Source organism: Cheilinus undulatus, linkage group 18, assembly GCF_018320785.1.
Source record: "Cheilinus undulatus linkage group 18, ASM1832078v1, whole genome shotgun sequence".
Lineage (NCBI taxonomy): Eukaryota > Metazoa > Chordata > Actinopteri > Labriformes > Labridae > Cheilinus > Cheilinus undulatus.
Genome location: NC_054882.1, coordinates 8,256,376 through 8,282,783, shown reverse-complemented (window position 1 = coordinate 8,282,783; position 26,408 = coordinate 8,256,376). Strand labels below are relative to the sequence as shown.

Here is a 26,408-nt window from a genome sequence, read left to right as displayed (position 1 = left end):
CACAGCACCCCAACTTTTTTGGTATGCAGCTTGCAGAAAGAGGGGAGCATTACCTATTTTTTTTACTCCTATTTTAAGGCTTACTAGTACTGCTAAGAACACTTTTAGCTCTACTCATACAGCCTACTAGCATATTAGCTCACCAAAACTGAGTTCTACTGCTAAAAACTGAGTATGTTTGGAGCTACCTGATGGTTGACCATTATAAAATAAATGCTTGAATGGCCTCCCATACACGCTAATGCCCACACTGACTAATACTCTGCTTCTGCAATGTTAAACTGCATGTAAAGTTTATATGTCTGCCGTTTCACAGAAAACGTCAGAACAGAGGAGCCACATATTTCATCGGAGCTCCACCAGGGAACCAGCGGGGTGTGTGTGTGGTCAGTAAATATAGAGGGGGAGAAGAATAACAAACACACATACACACACATGCAAACACACACAGGCTCTGCTCTTTGTCATCAGACCCTCACATGGGTCAACTTGGCCCCACAAACTTTTTCCCCCCACTTAAAGGTTTGGAAATGCCACCAGGCTTTGGAGAAATAAACAATGCGGCGCCGTGAGACAACATTATGGTGGACTTAATGGAAACAAGGAACTACAACTCACATGGACCACATGTATACATCACATGTATAATTACAGAGCAGGGCAGGAGGTTTAAATGTATTCCAGAGAGATTTTTTCCCATCCTTAAGTCATTATGAATGATAAAAGGGGCCGGTATGTGTTCAGTTAGCTAAACAAATGAAGTAGACACCCTTTCTTTTTAATCAGAGACCCTAACCCTAAACTGCCTATCAACATCCCTACATAGAAGTAGATTCTCAAGCTTTTGAGTGGTTTTCTGATGAATAAATGCTGATATTCTTCAGGGAAATGTTACCTTTTCATCTGTAGTGCATGCCTGCACTGGGTCACAGGGTCGGAGTCCTCATACAAAACCCTGAAATATTAACAAGCCTCTCCAAATTGCAGCGTGTTATTTTTTATTAATGCTTCCAAGCTGGCTGTAAAATTTCAAGGGCATTCCTGTCCGTAGCACCTGCTAATTTTTGACCTCAGTGTAGACACACAAATCAATCTACACAACCCCCCACTCATCCACACATATACAAACACCGAGAGGAAAAACGCAAACCTAAGTGACAACTCTGCAGCCCAGCGCTGAGGCGGCTGAGGGGAAATTGTGCCATCTGCCAGTAAACGACAGTCATTTTATTCCTACTGCTAGTCCATCTGTGGACGGGGGGAACTCTGTTGGAGGGCAGGGGGCCATGGGGGAGAGATGGGGGGGTGAGGCCAAGGGTGGAGATGCCTGTAAGGCACAGAGGGCACGGCCCTCTTTACCTCCTCGGTATAAAGTCAAATGCAACAGCCTTATTAGTCAGGGATCTTTTTTAATTCTTTGAGTTTTTGCAGGCATGAGAGGCTGCATGATTTCAGAATCTTCTCAATAATTCATCCTGAAAATATCTAAGCAGAATCTAGATTATCAGCTATATTATCCCAGCAGCTGGGTAAGAGCCCATCAACCTTTAAGTAGGGTAAATTAACCAGCAGGTTTCCTGCAGTCATGAAGCAGATTTAGCCTATTAAGCACCTGCTCCGTCATAATACCTGTCTGTAAGAGATTTACTTCTATTAGGATGAGTTAAACCAATAAAATTATTATCAAACGCATGAAACAGTTAGATAAATTGGGCTTCTAGAGCATGAGCTGTTTCCTTTTCTAGTCAAGGAAGGCTGAGACAAAGAATGTAAAGTTTAGATGATAAAAGAATAGAGCATCCTTAACTTAAGTGAGTCAGAGTTCAACAGTACCAGTACTTCAAAAACTTCAGATTTTAAGCATTATTTTTGAATAGGGCTAGGCGATGTGGCTTAAAATTTAGAACACTTTTTCTACATTTTCAAAAACATACCTTATTAATCGGCCATTGATGTAATGTACCATATTATATTGCAGTATTACAAAATTAAAAGAGAAAAGGAATTGAAATGTATATTTAGGTTTTACAAATCCTCTTCTCCACCTAAAACAAGTTTTAAGTTTCATTTCTCTCCCGCTGAGGTGTGTCAAACTGCTACTGACCATGCCATATTTCCTCATGTGGATGTTTACAAAAGAGTTCACAAGCAATAAAAGAATATTGAGCTTTTATTGTGAAAAACTTGTCAGAAATAGTGTTGTTGGTATAACTTTCCTTTAGCAGCTATACCAGCAAGTGTATGCAGAGTTTACAGCTGCTTCTCTGACCTCATTTAATGCTACAACCTGCTTCTTTGAGTCAACGTGGGCTTAAAAAAGAGAGTCATGAGTTAAAACACAATTTTTAACAGTTGTTTGAGCCGTCTTAAGATGTATCACTGCAGTGCTCACAGCTTATGTTACAGAACCTGCAAAGCCAGCAGAGCTGCTTTACAAAGTGGGTACGCTCGCTGCATGCTGCTGTTATTACAAAAATCTGACTCTAGGAGGAGAGAACACATGTTTTACCTGTTTACTGTGCTGCACGTTAACTACAACTCAAGTCTGAGCATAAGATCACATAAAAATGATTTCACAAGTCTCTGTAGTTTTGAGTTTAATTTCTCTCCTGCTGAGGTGTGTCAAGCTGCTACTGATCATACCATATTTCCTGATGTGGGCATTAAAATAAAAGTGCTCAAACAAAAAAAGAATATTGAACTTTTAGAGTGGAAAAACTTGGATATTTAGGGTATTAAGTATCATTGGTTTAGCTTAGCTTTTCAAAGATATCAGCAATTTCCTGCATGCGGCTTAGTTGTCATTTTAAATGAGATAAGGGAGAGCCAATAGGAAGCCTCAATTCACTTCTTTACTGTGTCCTTATTAGCATTTAGCACTTACTAGCAGTACTAGTAGGCATTTTTAGCAATACTAGTACCAATAGTAGGTAGTGTTGCACAATTAGGTAATAAAGTGCATCTGCTACTATGCCAGACAATATTGTGACAAAAGGCTTGTGTACAGAGCTATGGTGTTTGCAGCTGTTTCTCTGACCTCGTTTAATGCTACAGCCCACTTCTTTCAATCATAACGGACTTAAAAAAGCAAGTTGTTTATTAAAATATACCTTTAAACAATTGTTTCGCCCGCTATAAGACAATTCGCTACAAGTCAATCCATAGCCACACACACAGCTTGTGTTAGAGCCTGGGACAGGCCGACAGAGACGCTTTGCAAAGTGAGCACACTAGCTGTATGTTGCTAATACTACAAAATCAATCTGTAAGTGGAGAGAACACACGTTTTAACTATTTACTGTGCTGCAAGTTAGTAACAACAACACACGTGGGTGATCTTCAGTTAGTTGCTAGGCCGGTATTAAGGCTAAAGTTATGCATCCTGAAGACTGGACTCAGACTGAGCCGTTGAGGTCACATATGACTCTGCTACGCTAATGGCCCTGTTGATTATTGTTCCTTTTTGCACAAAGACACAATACGTGTTTTCACTGGTGAGGTCTCTGTTCCAATCGTTGCAGAAATGTAACTCGCTCTAGTTAAAAATACACATAAGCATAGCAGACAAATGGCAGCTACACAATAATCTTTCAGTGATAATTGAAGGCTTGATGCAACTGCACGTTACACTAATTTCAGATGGTGTTATCAGCATTTGCATAAATATATCATCATCACCTCACAAAGACACCTTTCTGATGGAGACATGGCTGCACATGAAGCCTGTTCCCACCCATCATCCACTTCACATCATCTGAATCACCACATTGAACACGAAAAACCTGAACGACCTGAAACAGTGGTTTCTGTGCCCACTTCTACAGGTACACGGAGATCACAGCCTGAACCCCCGCCACCCTCAGGGGTTTGAAAACACACTCACACTGTCTGCTCTTCTGGATGATGCCAAGCATGATGAGCTGTGATGGCACCCTGCAGGGAGGGCAATCAGGCGCACGGGATCACAACACGACTATTGTAACATTTGGGTTTGTACATGAGAGAGGGCAGGAGGGCGGAGAGAGAGAGGGGAGAGGAGGTGAAAGGAGAGAGAGTTTTGGCTGTGAGGAGTGGAAATCACAGGAGCTGTCAGTTTGGCTTGACGAAGGGTTGTTTTTAGATCTAAGAGGGGGAAACTGAGGTCAAACTAAAGGGGAATTCCAATATTTAGATGTAAAAATGACTAATGGGTAAAGAAAGAATAGGAACAGCTCCACTGGATTTCTTCAGCCAGCAGCTTTGAGCCAGGCTTTAATGGTTGTAAGAGAATCTTTCAGGGCATTTGCTACAGTTCAAACCATGTCCATCCAAAATGCTTTTCTACCTTTGTCTCTCTTATCTTCATTTATTGTACAACCCCAATACCAAAAAAGTTGGGGCGCTGGGTAAAATGTTAATAAAACAGCATGCAATAATCTGAAAACCTCATAAACCCACAACTTATTCACAGTAGAACATAAACAACATATAAGATTTTGAAACTGAGACATTTTACCTATTCATGAAACTGATGTTTGAAATCGATTGATTACAATTAATGTACGTCCCTTTTTTGAAAGTCCTCTATTTTGCTTTTGGGACTGTTTGAGTTTAATTTTTGATTTTTGAACTGTCTGAAGAAATCAAGCCTGTAGAATAAGTTAAGATAGGCCACGGACTAAGGTGCTGCCACAAATTGAGATCAGTTGATCTTAGACAAGCTCTCATCAGCTGATGACCAGCTGATTCTCTCTAAGCCCGCTATTGGCTAATCATACTCCTGCTGCCATATTTAAGCTGCTCTAGCCTGGCTATGTTGCTTTTTGCTACCCCCCTCCACCCCAGCTCCTCCTTTTTTTCTGCTTTAGACCTAATCAGTGCCATTCAGTTGTCACGGATGCCTGCTCTGCTCTGGATTTGTTTTGCTGTTTCCCTCCCTGCACAGGAAGGGCTCAAGCGTGTGCTGTTCCTGCTTGATGCTTTCCACATAGGCTGGTGGAAGGGCGGGGGGAACCCAGAACAGCCACATCGCCAAAGATAAATAACAACAACAGGTGCAAATTAACAAGAGAAATATTCATGAGTGCAAATAACTGCTAACATTATTCATTGCATTTAGCAGTTTTCTTTGCAAATCTGTTTTTGATGCTCTTTTTTTTGCATTTTGCAAATTCTGCATTCATCTGAAGTTTTTCTATGGTAGGTAACTGGTGGTTAAAGGAGTACTTTTTATGTTGTAAGGTGTTGGCTGGGAATATTCTCACTAGTCAAACCTTTAGGGAGCTACAAATATGGTTTGATGGCAGCTTTGCCCAAGTCAAGTTACAAGTTTTTGGTTTGTGGCTAAAAGGCGTCTAAGGGTAAAAGGAAAATTCAGATTCAGCCTCACATATTCCACAGGTCTTCATATACACTACACATGTGCCAAAGTTAAAAGGCAGCATGTTTCTGCATACATGTCCACACACTGGATATCTTGCATAAGATAGTTGGTTCCTCTCCAGAAAGCGACGGCTCCTCGTCTTTCATGCGCTGTAGCGTGTAAAGTGTGTCAAAGCCTCATTTGAAATAACTCTCACATAAAAAGAAATAATCGGGAAGGGAGGGGTAAAAAACAACACTTGGCTGACGCCTCAGAGACAGATTACTCTGCTCTGTTCGTTTTAGTGCAATATGGAGAGATTAAAGCAAACACAGCGGAGGTTTACTTTGGACTGATCTTTGGGTTTCTCTCTGCCTCCAGAACAAAGCGGGAAGAATCGTGCAAAGCTCAGCGAAGCAAGAAGAGGCCAATTAAATCCTCCTCGTAAGAATAAAAAAAGACTCCGCCACATTGGTATAAACAATAAATGTTCTTTTTGAAAGGCGCCTATTTGAAGTGATGAACACACAGAAAACTGAGCCTGGCTCTGAGCAGATGTCGTATTAGCGCCAGACATGAAACGAGGGACAATTGAGGAGGAGACGGGAAATAAGAGCAGTGTTTTCTTGTTTTTGACAAGCACTCTGTCAGGCTTGTTCTATTCTTTAATGAGTCTAACCACAGTGTCAGGACAATTCTGCTGTTTTTAACTCCTTTTTCTCACAACATATGAGTTAAATCTTAAAGCGGCTCTTTTTCTTTAAAGAGAATTTACAGTAATAAAAATATGAAAAGCTTAAAATTTAAATTTGGTATTTTGTGCTTGATAAATTATATAAAGCTGGTAGTCCTGGTCAGGTGTTTATACTGTCAATAATAACAATCATGTATCAGTGAGATCAGACGATCCACTGCTAATAATCATCATATTTGTGTTTTGTTATGGTTCTCAGGCTTGGGGTCGGGACCCCCTTGGAGGTCAAGAGACACAGAGATGGGGTCACCAGATGCCTCAGAATAGCTAAGAATATATTTTTGTTGCCACTTTACACCAATTTTACCTAATGTTAACCCTTTTTGTCACTTTTTTACACCAATTTTTCCAACTTCAGCACATTATTGCCACTTAAAATAACATTTTTTGTCAATTTTAAACCCTTTCTACCACTTTTTTCTGCCTGTTTTGCCATTTGTAAACAAATTCTTGACACTTTCTCCCATTTGTGCCTCTGTTGACCCATTATTGCTACTATTAACCTCATTTTACACCCCTTTCTGCCAATTTTAACCACAGTTAACCGATTTTTGTCAGTGTATACCAATTTTTGATCCCATTCCAGCTATTTAAGCTGCTTTTGAATCCCCTTTGACCACTTTTTGGGCCCATTTTTGCCACTTTCACCCATTTATGTTTGTTAAAAATCCAATTTCACCACCTTTTCCACCATTTTTTGCCATTATCAACCCATTTTAGCTGTTTTTTTACACATTTGAAATCTGTTTTTAAATAAAGGTTTTCATTTTTGAGAAGACTATTCAGTACACAAAGGTATACATAAGAGGCTGCATGATGGCGCAGGGGTTAGCACTGTTGCCTCACAGCAAGAAGGTTGCTGGTCTGCTTCCAGCCAGGGCCTTTCTGTGTGGAGTTTGCATGTTCTCCTGGTGCATGCATCGGTTCTCTCCGGGTACTCCGGTTTCCTCCCACCACCGGAGACATGCTCGTTAGGTTATTTGATCACCCCCAAATCAGCCGTAGGTGTGAGTGTGAGCGTGCTTGTTTGTCTGTCTCTATATGTCAGCCCTGCGATTGACTGGCGACCACTCCAGGGTGTACCCTGTCTCTCGCCCAATGACTGCTGGGATAGGCTCCAGCCCTCCTGCGACCCCTAACGGGATGAGCGGTATAGAAAATGAATAGATGGATTAATAAATACAGATATTTGTTTCTTTGATTAAAGTGGTCAAATATAAAGTATGGTTAACTTCACAATGGATCATGATTTTGCTGACCTCTATGGGCCCCCAGTTTGGCTGTGTCCCAGAAACCTCCCCCTTTATCCCCCATTATGGGCAGCCTTGTCTGCACACAACTATTCTTGATTTTGAATGGCTGTGTTCAACCACCTTTAGGTACAGCGGGGGTCCCCAGTCTCTGGCACCTTTATTTTGGGCTTAAAAGGTTGAGAACAACTGGTTTGGTCTACTTAGCATTGTAGTGTGCTGTGCCATCCTATAGGTGGCAGTGTAACCTGATAAAATGAGCAAAAAAGTCATCCTTATTCAGTCAAAAAATGCTTTTACTTTGTACAGCACTATAAGAAACATCCAAAATGAAATTCAAGTATCCTGCTGAAGGTGCATTGCAAAAAAAAATTCAGTATTCTGCACATGTATCTCTGGATTTCATTGCAGAAGATCCCTCGTTTTGTTGCAGCGATGGTATCAGCAGCATGAGAGGCACTTTCATGTCATTTCCTACCTGTGGGCTGAGCGGTGGGCAGCCGGGCCGGAGCGACGCAGAGAGGCAGCAGGACAGAGAGCCAGAGTGAGCACCACAGAGCCGTCATTCCTCTGGACGACGAGGCGACACACAGAGCAGCTAGGCCCGACTCGGACTCAGACAACATCCTCCGTTTGCATGCTGTCCGGCAGAACGGCGGCCTCCGATGCCGCAAGAAACTATCCAACAACTCCCCAACACGGACCTGGAAAGCAAGCATACAGAGAAATGTTAAAATGTGTGGATGTTTGTCATGAAAATAAGAATGCAATCAGACGAAACAGGATCAACAAACTCTCAAATATGAAAAGTCAGCCTGCAAGTGGAAAACAGCACAAAGCAGCGCCCTGGGGTCTGCACACATGCTACCATATTTTGACCTGACATTCCACACAGATTTCAAGGATTAGGGTGGAAATCCCTCTTCGCAGATTTTCTCAGAAACTCTCTCAGAGCACCTGATCGCTAAGATGGATAGAAGAGGAGCTCAGATATTAGAAACACTCAAGAAACCTCCAGCCAGGTTTGTAAAAGTTAATCAGCTGGTCAATTAACCTTCCTGGTAGTGACTTAATGAACAACAGAGAGGCAAATGGTGATATTTCAGACTGTCATTCCTCCCACAGGACTCTTTTTCTGCTTGAGAAACTCTTCTGCTTGGTTTAGCACCCGACTGACACGGATTCTCTGATCCTCCTGCAGGATGAGGAATGCTGAAGTCTACAGTATCAGTTGCCCAACGTGCCCGCCGGCTCGTCAGAGAAGGAGGAGGCGTGACGGCTTTTCGGCGAGCGGCGGCGGAGAGCTCTGCCTTCTGTTTGCTTAAGCAGGGAGAAGCTGGAATGCGGCGAGGTGCACGGAGGAAAGCTGCGAGCGAGGTGCCCAGAAAAGCAAAAAAAAAAAAAGCACAAACCTTCTCCAACACAGACACACTAACAAGTGTTAGCTTAAACTTCAGAATAGCCCTGGCTGTGAGAAATCCCCCACAACCCAACAGAAAAACACAAGCAAACGCACATGCAAACACCTTGGAGTGGGCTTTCCCTGCACACAGGCACAAGAGAAAGGTTGTGTTGTCTTAAGTCTTAACAGAGCTGTTTTTCTTTCTCTCCTGTGACCCAATCCTAGCTCAGCACAAACTCAAGCCCAAGCCCTGTTAGCACATTATCGCTCCTCAGCTCACAAAACAACCAACTTTGCACAAGAGCAGAGAGACAGCTAAAGACCAAGGCTGGGCAACACACTCAGTTTTTAAGATATATCAGTATATATTCCGATGAGATAAGGGCTCAGGCATCATTATTTAAATAGTTATGGTTAATGTTGACATTGATTAAGAAAATATCAAAGATGCAAGGTCTACAGGTCACTGCTAAATAAAAACTGTGTAGTGTCAAATAAGAGAAGCAAAAACAGGCATAGAATTGATGTGTGCAGTGGCAACTAAGTGTATAAATTGTGCAAAAAGATGCGTAAAAATGAGTGTACAGTGGCAAATAAGTGTATATATTGTGCAAAAAGATGCATAAAAATGAGTGTACAGTGGCAAGTAGGTGGCCAACATGTGCAAAAAAGGCATAAAAATTAGTGTACAGTGGCAACAAGAGGCAAAATGTGCAAAAAGAGGCATAGAATTTAGTGTAAAGTGGAAATAAGTGGCAAAAATGTGCAAAAAAAAGGCATAGAATTTAGTGTAAAGTGGAAATAAGTGGCAAGAATGTGCCAAAAAGAGGCATAGAATTTAGTGTAATGTGGAAATAAGTGGAAAAAATATGCAAAAAGTAACATAGAAATTAGTGTAAATTGGCAAAATTGTAGTAAAGAGGCATAAAAATTAGTGTACAGTGGAAATAGGTGGCCAAAATGTGCAAAAAATTAGTGTAGATTGGCAAAATTGTGGTAAAGAGGCATAAAAATTGTTGTACAGTGGAAAAAAGTGGCCACAATGTGCAAAAAGAGGCATAAAAATTAGTGTTAATTGGCAAAATTGTGGTAAAGAGGCATAAAAATTAGTGTACAGTGGAAATAAATGGCCATAATGTGCAAAAAAAGGGGGGGAAAATGAGTGTACAGTGGCAATAAGTGGCAAAAATATGCAAAAAGAGGAATAGAAATTAGTGTAAAGTGGCAGAATGTGCCAAAAGAGGCATAGCAATTTGTGTAAAAAGGCAATAAGTGGCAAAAATTTGCAAAAAAGGCATAAAAATTAGTCTCCAGTGGCAATAAGTGACAAAAATGTGCAAAAAGAGGCAACGAATGCAACTGATCCAACACACATGTGCTAATCATCATAACTCAGTTCTTGGCCTATTCTTTGGGTTTTTGATTGGCTCAGCCAATTTTGTGGGTCGACCTGTGATTGGCTGATTAGATATTTTTGTTAATGAGTTGCTGAGTGGGTATACCTAATGAAGGGTTAAATAAGAGTTTATTATTTGAGATTGGGGATGCACAATATTAGATTCTTGTTGATATCAGATATGGTGATTTTTCCACATTCATTTAAGCCAATGAAGAATCAATACCAACATTCATATGTAGTTCAGAGCTAAAACCTGAGACCTGAAAACACTGAATTTGACAGATATTTACGACTGACAGAGGAAGATAGAGGCAGATATTTACAGCTGATAGCTTTGGTGCCAATACAGATAATTAACCATTGAAGCTACCAACACTGAAATCATGCAGATAAAACCACACATCACTATAAAAGACGGTAGAACTGGCCAGTTTACCAAAAGTTATCAACTCTTTTGTGCAGTTTAGACAATGCTGTCTCCCTTTTGATTTAGAATATGACTGAACATTGCTTTGTCATAGAAAATTTAGACAACCTCAATGTAAATTTTGCCAAAGTTTTTGTAACATTAAGGCAGTCAGAGAGTTTTTATGTGATTTGTGATGATAAAAACCATCAAAAATGCTGATTGTTAGGTGTGTAGGACTGAAATTTGCTGTGGAATCAAACACGTTTTAATGTCATAGATGTTTACAATGTTCATACAGTACATCACATACAGTCAGGAACTTTGCATGGGCAGAAAAGCAGCACAAACACTCCAACACCGCTCCTATCTAAACACCAATGCTGCTCCTTTCATGCTCTAATCTACCGCAGCTCTTTATGTTCATTGTGCTCTTCTTCTCCTCCTCTTTCAGCCCATCCTCACCGTCCCACAACACAAGACGCCTTTACGCCACTGCGGTTTGTTTACACAGCCCGATAAAACCCCCGCTCTGCAGGCGTGGAGGGGAGCTGATTGCAGGCCTCGCCGATTTGGAACTTTGTTTTCTCTGGCAGGCACGAGAAAAATCTCAGCTTTTCTTTTTAACGGGCACTTCACTTCAAGAGCCGTGGAGTAAGTTCACGTCAACGTGCAGATCTGTTTAGACGTGTAGCTTTAAAAGTGCCATGTAAGGAGAAACTTTTGGATTGACTCACTTGGTGACAGGTGATAGCTGTGAGTACAAAGTGAGTGCTTAAGGTTGACGAGCAGCCAAGTGGTGCAGCGTGATTGATAGAACCAAACAACTGAAATCCTGTGAGAGCGGGAGCTTTTTTTAAGTCCTTCTGCTGCAGAAGGAGTCACACAAATGCTCTATTTGGGATTTATGTGATATCAGAGAGGGACTTTTACACCAAAGTGGACTCAATAAACATCAAACAGGCGAGGTAATGGAGTACATAGACTCAGTTTTCAGGTACTTTGCCTCAGTATTTGTTTTTCTGGTGCCTTTTTATCATTACAACCTACATTTTTACAGCAAAATCTGCACTTTCAGGCACCGGTTTAGCTCAGCTGGTAGAGCTGGCACTTTGATACAGAGGCTAATAGCTTTCCCCACTCTTTCTCCTCATTGTTTCTGTCTCTCTTCAGCTGTCCCATCAAAACAGTAAAATGCCCCCCAAAAATGTGCACTTTCTACTCCTTATATTTTACAAACTGGCCTGTTTCCTCAGAAATAAGCATTTATTAAATAAGTTTTTGCATTTTTACTTCTATGATAGATGAAATAAATAAAAATAGGCAGGAAAAGAAAGAAGAAGTCGTAACAGGGCTAGGCATCTAACCTGAAACCCTGCAGCCTCTGTACCCAGGACACCTGAGCAAAAACACTGCCCCCAAGTTTTCATGCATTTATCAACCTTTTCTGCAACCTTCTTTTGCCATTAAAATGAGTAAAAAGAAGGTAAGGAAGTGGACATTATATGCAAAAATAAGCATCAGGACTTTGCATCAAACCTGCAACCCTGCAGGCTCTATATATGGGACACCTGCTCCATTTACTGAGCAAAATTGACGTCCCAACTTTAATGCACTTTGCAGAGAATTACTAACTTTTGTTTGCAACATTCTTTTCATTAAAACAGAAAGACAAAAAAGGACCATCAAACCTGCAAGCCTGCAGCCTTGGTACATTACACCTGAACAAAAGCAGCATCCCAACTTTTAAGTCATTTATCAACCATTTTTATTTTGCAACCTTCTATTCCATTAAAACAGACAGGAAAAGGAAAGAGGAAAAGTGGAATTAACATGCAACAGTTTGGGGACTGTGCATTAAATCTGCAACCCTGCAGCCTCTGATCATAACATGCCTGCTTTGTTTACTAAGCAAAACTGTCCCAACTTTTTTTTGCATTTTGCAGGGAATTATCAACCATTTTATCCTGAAACCTTCCTTTTTCCATTAAAATAGAAGTGAAAAAGAGGGTGGAAAAGTAGATATAACATGCAACAAATAGCATCATTACTTCGCATCAAACCTGCAATCCTGCAAACCCCAGGACACCTGCACCATTCATCAGGTAAAACCATCCCAACTTTTATGCATTTTGCAGGGAACTATCAACCTTTTTGAGCAAAACTTTTTTTCCATTAAAACAGAGAGAAAAACGGAGAAAACTGGATGGAATATGCAAACAAAAGTGACAGGGCTTTGCATCAAGCCTGCAATCCTGCAGTCTCGGTAGGACACCTGAGCAAAAGTGCCAACCCAATGGTTATCACCCATTTATCAACCATTTTTATTTTTCATCCTTTATTTCCTGTTAAAAAAGGATGAAAAAAAAGAATAGAAAGTAGATATGAAATGCCACAGATAGTATCAGGGTTATGCATCAAACCTGCAACCCTGCAGATTCCTGCTCCGTTCACCGAGCAAAACTGCTGTCCCAATTTTTATGCATTTTGCAGGGAATTATCAACCTTCTTTTTCCCATTAAAACAGAAAGGGGATAGGAAGGAGGAAAAGCGAAAATAGTAAAACTTTCAAAACTTTCGAAATAAAAGCAGGTTCATATCTAAACTAACAGCAAAAACATGATAAAAACAGAGGAAGTTCTGAGATTTGACAGCCCTAGTTAAACTTGATATTTTGTCATCATAAGTGGTCCTGTATTCCTATAGTTGATAAGGGCACACACTGCAAACATCACCTAAAACCTGCATTACTCAACACTGCTCAGCCAAAGAGCCAAACTGTTGAAAAATACATTTGCAAGAACCACAACCTGAGTGGTGAAAAGTGGCAATTAAAATAAGTTAAAGGTGGCAAAAATGGTCAAAAAGCAGCAAACACTGGGGGAAAGTGGCAAAAATGGGTGGGAAGTGACCAAAACATGAGTTAAAGGTGGCAAAAGTGGTCCAAAAGTAGCAAAAGCAAGGCAAAAATGAGTGAAAAGTGACTAAAATGGGCAAAAATCTGAAAAAAGGGATGGGAAAATGGGCAAAAAGTGGCATTTAATTGCAAAAGGCCTCTTAAATAGGCAAGAAGTGGCAAAAAGGGGGGAAAATGGCAAAAAGCAGGATAAAAGTGTAAAAAATTGGTAAAAAGTGACATAAAGAAGTGGCAAAAATGGGCTTAAAGTGGCACAAAAGGGCAGAAAGTGACATGAATGGGTGAGAAGTGGTGAAAAATGAGCTACAGGTGGCAAAAATGTTCAAAAAGAGGCAAAAATGAGTGAAAAGTGACTAAAATGGGCACAAATCAGCAAAAGGTGGGAAAGTGGGCAAAAAGAGGCATTCAATTGCAAAAAGCAGGACAAAAGTGTCAAAAATTGGCTAAAAGTGGCAAAAACAAGTGGCAAAAATGGGCTAAAAGCAGTAACCAAAAATTGCAAATGGAAATATACAGACAAAAAAGAGGTTGACAATTAAAGCCTCCTTGTACGTGTGGGAAACAAACTGATTAATGTTATTTGCAATGTATAATTTATGAGGTAAAATTTTCCATTTTAAGGTTTTCTGGGGGGATAATGTTTCAAATTAAGACATAAAAGAGGCACAAATCCTCACAAAAGAGCCACATGTGGCTCCAGAGCCACACGTTGAGTATCACTGCCTTAAACTAAGAGAGCAGGACTGCAGCATGCAGCTGCAGAAAATTGTTAGAATGACAGCGCAGGTGGCTGCAGTTTTAACAGGAGACATTGCAATTTAATCGATGGCTTGGCAGGAGGGACATTCCAGTGGGCCTCTTTTCCTTTTTATAAATACCACTCTTTTGCAGATGGAGATTAACATACATTTTGAAACAAAACAGAAGAAATATGGTTGGCAAATACACTTGGGTGGCTGTAAGTATACCTGGGCAGCCCACCTGTGTATCATCTGTGTATGAGAAGCACTGCTACTAAAAATGAAGCAGCCAATCTAGCACAGGCTTCAGAGCAAGAAGACACTCTCAGTTGACCTGGTTCACACATTTGAGCAAAGTTCATGTCCATTATTTTCAATACTTTGGGGTTCAAAACATGGCTTAGATGGCACTGCATGAAAACAGCTCATAGAAACATGCCACATATGAAAATTTCCTTCAGTTTCTCTACTGTGAGTGAATTTCAGAGCCTACACTTTTCCATTTAAACACCAGAATAGAAGTTGAGAATCAGTGCTTCCACTTTGAACCCACTCTAATTCTTCTTACCTCTTAAGAAAAGCCTGTGTGCACTTTTGCAACCTCTGCAAAAGAACCCTAAATCCTCTACTTTTGGACTATCTAGTGATGAAACTGTACCCAGAGCTTTCCACACCAGAGTGGACATGCTGCACATTGCAAATGAACTCTCCCCAGTTAACTAAAAGCGCGCTGATTTCACTTAACAACCCTGAGAAGCAGCAAAAAGGAAGACCCAGCGTGGAGTTCAAAGCCTCCAAAAGTGTCTTCATGCTAATATTTTCTTAAAGCATGAAAGGGAAACACAACCGCTGCCGTGAATAATACATGATCATTAATCATGCAGAACCATCTTCTTGTTGTAGTAGCTCCAAGGCAGAAAAATGCTTTAACCGGGGTTCAACTCCCTGTCATCCCTCTGAGGATCAATGCCAGGCGGTCACATGCTAGTCACACCTCCGCGAAGCGTCAGTAATCTTTAATAATTAAGCCGGGGAATCAACAGACAAGGCTGCACTGACTTTGTCATTTTTTTGGGGGGGGGAAGGGGGATTAGACTTTTTTTTTGGGAGGGAGGTTAGCAAACAGCAGCAGAGGAAAAAAATACACTCAAGAGGATAATCTTCCATATCAGTGCTCCTTTCTTCTCTTGTCCCCTCACTGCTCCTGCTTTTCATCACATCACCGCCCTCTTTTCAAAGCTAGCGCAGCCTAAGGTGAGAGGAGATATTGATCAGCTGAGAGGCTGAGAGAGGAGAGATCTACATTTTAGAGCAGAACGGCTTCAGGTGAGAGGAGCTGCAGGCTGGGGACAGTGAGGGCTCCACTCAGGCTGACATTGCATGTCTTACACGTGCTAATTTAAGATGCATGACAAAATCGGAACACGTTTTTGTCTTCTGAATGAAACAGAGGATGCAGGAACAACAGTTTAGTCACAGTCAGACTGGAGGAAACTCTGCAAAACAGCACAGAAGCTGCACAGAAGCAGAGATAAGATTGTTTTAGACCGTGCAGTGAACACTGTAGCACGCTATAAAGCTTTTAAAGGTCCATGCAATCCAGGTTTTTACAGCCTAAGACACATTTTAAGACCTTGTAGGGGTATTTAACTCACCACAGTGCCAGGGGTGGTTATGGTAGTTTGAAGGCTCCAGACAAAAAAGCAATTTGAGCACTTTTAAGTCATTATAGGCAGTGAAGAAAATATTTTGAGCATTTATTTCTGGCTAAAAAAACCGCAAAACTGCAAAACTACAAAACTACAAGATAAACCCAACTGTGAGCATGCAGTGCTCACTTATCAGGTCTTTTTTGAGAAAAAGCATGACTGAAAGTCAGATTTAAATAAAGTTTTACATGTCTCACAGCAGGGTGTAACTAATAAAGCAAAAACAGTATGTGCAAGCTAGTTGTAAATAAGCTCCTTTGCCTCAAATCACGATTTTCTGTTTGATTTGTGCCACTTTACAGAAGAAAAATCCACAATTGCATTGATTTGATGCATCATATGGATTTGGACCACAGTAAAAGGAAAAGGCGTCCTTTCCAATGACCTTTTAATACAATTAACGTCTATTTCCAGTGTTTTTAGGCATCCAGCTGCTATATTTGCATATGCAACTTTAGACACGCCACAAAATCTGTCCAAGCTTTTGTCCTCTGAATGGCTTCAGATGAGTGGTGCTGCAGACTGTATGGGCTCCACTCACGCTGGCATGACGTGAAGTGTTTCAGACATGCAAATATAAGATGCACAACAAAAGTTTTTGTCTTGAGGATGCAGAAACAGAACTCAATCACAGAGTGAAGGAAACTTCAGAAAGGGCACAGAAGCTGAAATGAGACTCTTTCAGCCTGTGTAATCAACATGCATGCTATAAAGCTTTAAAAGGCCCAGCTTTTAACAACTGCAGTCTCATTATAAGACCTTGTATGGATATTTCACTCACATTAATGGACCACATTACCCAGGGGCGGTTTTAGTAGTTTGGGGGCTCCAGGCAAAGAGCAATACAAAGCCTTCTTAAAGCAGTAAACAGGCAGTCAAGAAGTATTGATCCTTAATTAAAACAGCACAAATCTAAACACCTGCAGGAGTAACTCAAATGTGAGCGAGCAGTGCCGACTCTTTACCTGCTCTGAGTAAAACAGCTCTTCTGCCACACACAGTGATTTTTATTTTTATCCTTTATTTAACCATTCATTACCTTTTTAGGGGATTTGGACCACAGCGAGGAGGAAAGGCATCACTCACAAGGACTTTGATTTTAAGTTTAACTAAGGATGCACTGATTCCACACTTTTTTCCAGAAGTACTTACATTTAATTCCTCAGTGATACTGACAAGTATGAGTATTTAGTTATGCTGTAGATGTTTTTAAAACTATTTTGATCATTTATTTTATTTCCATCAGCTGTTCTTCATCCCTACCACTTTTCCCCTCTTCACTTAAGTTCAAATATCACAAACTGAGCACCATGCTTTAGAATGATGCTGAGTTTGAAGTGTTTAATGAGAACGCGTACTCAGGCCTGGTATTTGCACTGATACCTGATACTGGTGTCAGTATCTGTGCATCCCCTACCTTTAACTTTATTTTGATAATTACTGAAATAATGACTGGTGTATATGCACACCTAGGAGACCCCTTGGTGCACAAATACCAAGGCTATTTTCTACTTTTGGGGTCTGATAAAACCACCTATGATGGTGCCAAAAATGCTGGAATCCAGGGCCACTTTTTAGTTGTGTCCTAATCACATCCAGATGAACAAGGAGTTCAAATGTGTGTGTTTCTATAGCAGAAAGGGGCTGTTAAAGTGTCAAATATCAGTAATTAATATATAAATAAGTGTAAAATCAACTCTTCTGCCACAAATTGAGATTTTTAAAATTTACTTCATACAATTTTACTGCAGAGAATGTCACAAACTTATCAATCTGATATTTCTGGAGCTACCATCCAAACTTGTTCTGGATATGAAGACGTGATGCAGCTTTTAAAGGGATTTGGATCACAGTGAGAGGAAAAGATGTCCTTCACAAGGACTTTTATGGACAATATCAATCTACTTCAATGCTATTTATAGCACAACAGGATATTAATTTACAACCTAAGTACTCACTATTTCATACTGACTTAATGACTGGTATAAATCCACACCTATGAGGCCCCATAGTCCACAAGTCCCCATGCTATTTCCAGCAGTGTTCATTTTGGCAGCTATTTTCAATTTTAGTCTTAGTCTTTAGATTAAATGTCTTTTAGTCTTAGTCACATTTTTGATATTTTTACCCTTGAGTTTTAGTTGACGAAAACTCACAGACATTTTAGTCTTCACTTTTAGTCCAAGCATTTATTCCTTTGCCTAAATCTGGTACCAAATCAATTTTGTGTTATAAGCACTCTGCTAAACCTGGGGGTCCCTGCTTTCTACTGCTAAGAGGTAGAAGAAGCATTGTTTTTTGACAGATTTACCCACAGTGGAGAAATATCACGATTTTGAAAGTCAGACAAAAACTACAGTACATTTTAGTCTATTTTTAGTAATCTTGATGCAAATTAAACTTAGGTTTTGTCAGTTTTAGTCATCACAGATCTATTTTTGTTGGTACTAGTTTAGTTTTAATCATGGAAAAAAGGCTGTCAAACATTTTTAGTCGACGAAATTAACACTGATTTCCAGACAGTGCCAAATGTGCTCAAATCACAGCCTGCTTTTAGTTGTGCCTTTCAGAATCTCATCCATGTGAACAGAGTTGAAATTTCTGAGTAAAATGTCAACCATTAGTAAAAAATATGTAAAATCAGCTTTCATGCAGAGGAATTCACTTTTTTAAAATCTGATATTTCTATTTATAGCAACCATCAAATAATTTGATTTGATATTAAGATGTGACTGAGCTTTTTAAGAAATTTGGACCACAGTGAGGGAAAAGGCGTCCTTCTCAGGGACTTTTTTGGACAATTTAACTCTACTAACTAACTCCTGGTCCTTTATTCACATCTTCAGACCTCATTTTAATAACCACTGATGTTTACATGCACCTATAAGGCCCCTTTGTCCACAAGTGCACAGGCTGTTTCCTACCTTTGCCTTATGATAAAACCACCTATGACAGTGCCAAATCCCAGGTTGCTTTATGGCTGTGCCCTCATCTCATCCAGACAAGAGGTTCAACTGAAGAAATGTGTCAAATATTAGTAGTAACTACCCACTAGGTAAAGAATCAGCTCTACTGGCACACATTGGGATTTTTAAGTCATTTTACTGCAGAGAAATCCACAATTTTATTGATCTGATGTTTCAAAATTACAGTACTATAATCTGCTGATACGATGACAGAATGGGGCTTTTAAAGGGATTTGGATCACATTTAGGGGAAAAGGCATCCTAAGAAGGACTTTTGGGGCACTCCAGATGCTTTATTTACATCATAAGTGCTCGTTTTAATCACCGTTCTAATGACTGATGTAGTTGCACACCTACTGCGACCCTTGGTGCACAAGTCCCCGTGCTATTTCCAGCTTCTGCCTTACGGTAAAACCACCTCTGACAGTGCCAAATCTACTAAAATCCCAGCTTGCTTTTTGGTTGAGCCCCCATCTCATCCAGATGAACCAGGAGTTCAAATGTGAGAGTTTCTGTGGAAGAAAAGGCCATTAAAGTTTCAAATAGCAGTGTCAAATCAGCTCTGCTGTCACAAATCTTGATTCTTTTCTGCTGAACTTCCCAATTTGCTATTTCTATTTATAGCTATCGTACAATAATTTTCTTGATCTGCAGATGTGATGGGGTATTTAAGGGGTCTGGATAACAGGCATCCTTCACAAGGACTTTTTGGACAACTTTGCTCTATTTTCATGCTATTCTAAGCACTCCAGGTGCTTTATTTACATCTTTAGAGCTGATTTAATCACTGATATAGTGACTATTGTTAACACACAACTATGAGGCCCCTCAGTGCACAAGTCCCCTTGCTATTTCCGACTTCTGCCTCTCGGTAAAACCACCAATGGCAGTGCCAAGTGTGCCGAAATCCCAGCTTGCTTTTTGGTTGTGCCCTCATCTCATCTAGACAGACAAAGAGTTCAAGTTTCTGCATTTCTATGGAAGAAAAGGGCTGTTAAAGTGACACATATTTGTAATAAATACTAATAAAGTTTGTAACTGTGCCCTGGAGTTAATCCTTACAGCTAAAAACCACTTAAAGGAGTCTGATTAAGTCTCTGCTTCAGCACAAGTTTTGGCTAATAGAATCTGACTGAGAGTTGGCATTTCTGCGTGAAAGGGATCAGCTTTTCTTGTTGAATTAGATAAGTTTGGGCCAATTAATGCACTATTTACTTATTTATAGAGCAGCAGAAGAAGAAAGGCACCCTGAGCTACGCACACAGGGATGGTCCTGGGCCAATTTCTGTAATGAAAAGAAGCAATCAGAGTCTCATTTGGAGCTGAAATGTGTCTGAGCCTCGCCTCTGATTGAAAATGCTGCAAACAGACTGAGCGTTATTTCTCGGGTCAATAGATGCAATTAATTTGCAGCATTTACACAACTATTATCACGCGCACGCTTGTTTTATGGCCCTGGAACGCATTAAGACGCACAAATCTCATTCCAACAACCCCCCTCTCCTCTTTTTGGACGCTATAATCCGCTAATTTTCTCCGGTGATGAGTTGACATGGTGGGAGTCGAAGCCGAGAGTGGCCCCGAAATCACCATCTGAATCCTATCGAGGCGCGTGTGTTTGGAGAGAGGGGATGAGTGATCTGCTGCTGAGGGGAGAGAGAGAGGAGAGAGAATCTGCAGCTTTCTGGAGAAACCTCAGAGATGATCAGAGGCATTATGGGAGTGCGGCTGTGTGAAATAGGATGATGTGTAATTCATATTTCTGCTCCGAAGCAGAGAGAGAGAAGACGTCACTGTTTCAGCGAGGAGAAAAGGCGTGAACGAGCCAACCAGCCACAGAAAGGCGATGAGAGACGATATTTCACTTTTTGACAGTGAAATTATAGATGGAAACATTTGATTTATGATTTACCACAACCAAACTGGAATTAAACGCATCTTATGGCCATCTCTAACTGATCCTGGAGGACATATAACCGTGCGTAAAACCCTTATTTACGCATCTGCTTTCTCTTAACGTCAACCGCTTAATGTCACACATTCATCACATTTACGCGCTTTGATGAAGCCACAGAGTCAAATACTGTAAACAAAGGCGTGAGCATCACCTAATGAATTAATTTTAATGCTGAAAAACATCCTAAAATGATGAGATTTCTACTGAAAACAGGGGAAATTGCGCAGGGAGTTGCCAAATTTGAGGAAAAATTGTCTTTTAGGCAAGGTAGCGTGCGTAAATTGGCTAACTTTTAAGGTACCCGTTAAAATCTGAACATAAGGCTGCACTGTGGATTAATTTCATATTCAAATAACATCTTCAAACTAGTTTAGTACCACAGAGAACTTAGCAAATGGCTCAAAGAAAAGCCAGTTTGGAGGAAAAGTCAGGTTTTTAACCGAGTAGAGTGCGTAATTTCACTAACTTTAAAAGGAAACCAGTCCAATTGAACACAACAACACATACTACCTTCTTGAGAATTAATTTTACATTTCACACTTCTTGATTTAGTAGATTTCCAACAGAAACTGGGGAGTTTGCTTAGTAAACTGACAGATTTTTAGGAATATTTGTCCTTTTGGCAACGTAGCGTGCGTAATTTGGCTAACTTTTAAGGTACCAGTTAAAATTTGAACATAAGGCTGCACTGTGGATTAATATCATATTCAAAGAACATCTTCAAACTAGTTTACCACAGAGAACTTAAAAATGGCTCAAAGAAAAGCCAGTTTGGCTGAGTAGAGTGCGTAATTTCACTAACTTTAAGAGGAAACCGGTACAAAATCGAACACAACGACGCAGACTACCTTCTTGAGATTAATTTTATACTTCACACATCTTAATTTAGTAGTTTTACATTATTAACCGGGGATTTTGCTTTGCAAACTGCCAGAATTTGAGGAATATTTGTCTTTTTGGCAACGTAGCTTGCGTAATTTTTCTAACTTTTATGGAATCCAGTGTCAAAAATGAACAAGACGAGACAAGCTACTGACTTGTGGATTCATTTCATATTTGAAAACATATTTAATTACACGTCTGACTCAACTTGCTCTGAAAATTTCATTTTAACACCACTTGGTGCGTCAATGTCGCCAACTTTAAAGGAACAAGCGTCAAAATGTGAATATAATGGGGCCAGCTGCCTTGTAAATGAATCTTATTTGGAAAAACATCTGCAAACAAGTTGGATTTCATTGAAAACTTTTTGAATGTCTAAACATGTTGCAAATTTTAAAAGGAAATAATGTTCATTTTGGCGACACAGCGTGCGAAATTTCACAATTAGAAATCTGTGCGAACTTTCTTTAAACCAAAATGCTCCTTGCATCCAAAACGCACCAATTACGCACAGATCGTTCCTTCCCTCGGCAGCACCTGTGCTGAGCTGCTCCACGCTTCACACACTGTACTCACTGTTCAGTTCAACACAGCTACTTAACGCTCCCCGAGAGGCTGGAGAGCTCAACCTGTCCGACCCGCATCTACAAGGAAGTGGAGCTATTTTTCTCGCGCCTGAGAGAGCGTAAAGGGTGGCTCATGAATGATAAAAGTAACACCAGCAGCTATAATGAACTTTGAGAGAGTATTTACCCAAAGTATCCAGTCTTGACAGCAAATCCCAGTCTTTCAGATGTCACCACGCGTTCAAGGGAAGAAAAATCACCATTTAAAACTTCACATAAGCCCACAAAAGTGCGTTAAAATCCGTAAGTCCTCGCGTTTTTTTTGGCGAAAGTGAACAAAAAAGAAAAGTCAGAAATCCTCCACGAGTCTTGACAGCGAGAGTCCTCCGCTCGGGCACCGCTCCTAAGAAAGACAACTTCTCCACTAAATCCCGTCCTTCCACTGCGCGCTGCTGTCCAGAGTGTCCAAACCTCCAGAGAGCGGTTATCCTGTGTGGAGCTGCCCTGGGCAAAACACCGTGGCAGAGCCGGACAGGGCGCACTGATCCCTGGGTACCAGTCGGTGTGGCTTGTCGCCGCGGATCAACCAACTCGGACTGGTGGCTGTGCTCCGCTGGCTGACTGTGAAGTATGAGCTGCGCGGTGCCGCCGTCAACACAACCCGGCTGGAAGACTCGGGCAGTTCCGGTTTGTACCTCCAAAATAAAATCAGAGATGAAAAGCTGGTGACGCATTGCATTGGCGCACAAAAATTAGTTTGTGCACGAGTTTTACTCAAATTTTGTTGCTTAAATCTTATAGTAAAGATAATATTTGTTATATTGTTTAATATAGAACTTATTTAATCGTATATTTAATTCATTTTAATCAACAAACAGTATCATTTTATGTTTTATGACATGGAATTTATAGCGTAATATTTTACGTTCTAACCGGATTCATCCTCTTATATTTTAATTTTGGATCAAGAAATCGTCAAACTCTTTATGGATTTTCTTGCAGCAATCACTTCATTAATTTAAATGAGCTTTAAAATTCTTAAATTTCCACTATCAGGAAAAAAAACATTTTCGTTACTGATAAAATAGTCCCAGTTATGTTGGTCCTAATGAAGCCATCAGTTGATTCTCATCCTGCCACGCAACTGCAGAAAAGGAGGCTTTTATTTTGAAGGCAGAGCCGTCCCATGTGCTGCACTGTGCGAGAGTATGTGTGGGTGTCTGTGTTTGCTCTCCTCTCCTCCTCGGTCCCTCCGCGGTCTGGGATGCCTCCTGGCTGCCTCCGCCGGGCTGTGCTCCGCCGCCGCCGGGACAAACAGCAGCAGCAGCAGCGGGGGGAGGGAGATCAGATTTCAGCGCGCCGCCCCTCCGGGACCGCTGGAGGCAGCAAGTGACGCTTGATCCAAGCGCCTCCCTGCTCTGTGGTAAGTTCGTTCGGAAAAAAACTGAAATGAAGAGAGGCTTATTGCAGAATCCAGAGCGAGTGATGAGCCTCACCTGTGATTTCTGATTATTTAACAGCAGGGATCCTCCTGGGGAGGCCCTTTAGGAGAAGAGGAAGGTATTTGCCATTTTAATTAGTGGAGTTTAAAAGGCTGCTGCATCACAATGTCAAAAGATATACACTGTGACATGTCTATGCTAATCTCCAGGGGCGCCATTAGAGGATAAAATCCTGAAAGAACTGTGGGGCCCACAGCTGCACACAGGGGCCCTGGAACACGTCAGGGATTACTGATAATGTTTGCTGTAGGAGCTGCTTGGACTGATTCAGCTGTAGATCTTTATTATCACACCACATGCTCAACAAAATAGTCAAAAAAGCGACCAATACACGTTATTAAGTAATGTGTTATAGTAACTCCGTTACATTTTACGGTAACTAGTAGTGTAACACATTTCTTTTTAAAATCATTAACGCCGTTACAATTACTGAGAATTAAATCACTCGTTGCTTGTTACTTTTACAGCCGACAACTCGTTGATGAAGGTCAGTAAACACCTGGTTTGGTGGACGACGTGACGGAACCGTAAGCACATCAGCATCCTGTGACAGAGAATAGCTTCTGCAGACACACACGAACACACACAGGCACTGAAACACGCACACACATCATGGCCGAGCACTCAAGTGTGAGCTCTCTGTCTTGGGAATATGAGCATTACTTTTTCCTCTTTGGGAAAAAGAACCAGGAAGTAAACTTGTCCATGCGTGAGAACATGTTTCTGCTGAGGGGTGCTGCAAGGTAGAAGTGCGCGCATTACTGTTTTTGTGCAGGTGCTCAAGGCCCATTTATGCTCAACGTTAAATACGGGTACGGACAGGGCCTTCTATCCGTGCTCCGCGTTCATTTTGTCCGTATTTCTGCACGTTTCCGTGAAGCTTTTGGATACGGGCCAAACGGAGCAGTACCACTGGAAACCGTGGGGGCAGTGTTGCTGTCACTACCCGATACGTAGCTCTAGTGAGACACGATGAAGAAATAACAACGGCGGAGTTGGTTAGAAACTTAAACATCGCTATGATGTTACTTCACCTGGACACAGGGTTAAACAGATGCTACAAAACAGCTGGGAGGAGACTGGAAGGGAATTAAATGTCAGTTGGTCGGCAGTGAAGGAGAAGTGGAGGGCTGCCCCCCCCGGTGGATGTATTGGTTAACATCCATGCCAACTTAAAGGACGCATGGAAGTATGTAAGCAGTGATGGTAACATCGTTTGAAAAGGACGTATACATTTTTGTACGTAAAGGGAGTATAAATGGGCCTTTATACACCTTCAATTAAGGTGACATCTTCAGATACTGCTAAAACAAAAAGCAATCGATAGCCGCTTTAATATCTTTGAAATGCCGTTTACATTGCAAGACCATAAATGTTCTAAAAGGGATACTTCAACAAATTCGCCCATTGCCATATTTCCTACAGTCTTAGTAATAGGTTTGTTTTCTTTAGTTGTCGGTGCAAGCTGTTTCTAGATCTGGGGGAATGATATACCAGCTGCTATGTAAGCAGACAGTATTTTTTGCTTTCCCTCATCAAATACACAATTTCAACAACTCCAAAACGCTCTCGTGTTATGAAATAATAAGATGATTATGTAACATTACGACACATGAAGCAAATACTCGGAACTATTTCTTGAGTGAACCACTGGGCGGAGTGTCACAGTGCAGCAGCCATGGCTGGAGTGTAGTTCCAGCTTTGCATTTAACTTGAGAACATCTCCGTCTCATGATGTTCCATGATTATTTCATAGCGTGGTGAATGTGCAGGTCACAACTTGTCCACAAGAGTGTTTTGGAGTTGTTGGATTGTGTATTTGATGAGTTTGATGAGGGGAAAGCAAAAAATACTGTCTGCTTTCATAGCGTTAGCTGTGCAGCTGGTAAATCGGTCCCCCCAGATCTAGAAACAGCTTGCACCGACAGCTAAAGGAAACGAACCTATTACTAAGACTGTAGGGATTATAGCAATGGGTGAATTTGCCAAAATGTTGAAGTATCCCTTTAACTTTACACACTTGAATCAAATGAAATCATTATTCCTTAATTTTTCTGCAAAGGCACAAATACTGTGCAACAAAAGTACACAAAAACCAAAGCTCAGTTTCCTGAAATTTTCCATGAACACCGCATGTGCACCAGCCACATTGTTCAAGTCCTCGCAAGTCCCTAACACACAACTTATACTGTAAAACACATTTTTAACTACTAAAACCACCAAAGACACTAACCAACAGTGCATCTGTTACTGTGCGCTTATCCTGTGTTAAAAAAGCCGCTAGATACACACTTCACATGCATGTTTGAACGTTGTTATTTGGCTCTGACCCACAAGTAAACTGTGCAAAAATCCAGAATAGCCAAAATGATAACAAATGTTTATCTACAGCAAAATATAACTGTGAGCTAACCTGCTTTAATTGATGACTCCGTAGGTGGCTGTGCGCTCCGCTGTGTGCTGTACAAAGAGGCAATTGCGTCAAAGGCACAGTGTCCAACTTATTTGAAACATCCTGATGGACGTGCTGCAGAGCCATGTGTGTCAGTCTTTTTTGAGTCACAGTGCTCCTTAACCCTGTTTTCAACTGCCTAAGTGTGGAGAACCACCTCTCAGA

The 26,408-nt window shown here is 40.9% G+C and overlaps 1 protein-coding gene across 3 annotated transcripts in view; it reads right to left on the bottom strand.

Annotated features, from left to right (window-relative positions):
• Positions 1 to 22,871, bottom strand: part of fgfr3 (fibroblast growth factor receptor 3) — a 141,421-nt gene extending 118,550 nt beyond the window's left edge. For all 3 annotated transcript variants that reach the window (XM_041812347.1, XM_041812348.1, XM_041812349.1), the window contains exons 1-2: positions 22,477 to 22,871; positions 7,824 to 8,049 (exon numbers count right to left, since the gene is read on the bottom strand). In XM_041812347.1, the coding sequence (XP_041668281.1) occupies positions 7,824 to 7,971 (148 nt within the window). In that variant the 5' untranslated portion in view covers positions 7,972 to 8,049; positions 22,477 to 22,871. The remainder of the gene's footprint in view (positions 1 to 7,823; positions 8,050 to 22,476) is intronic.
• Between the last annotated feature and the right edge of the window lie 3,537 nt (positions 22,872 to 26,408).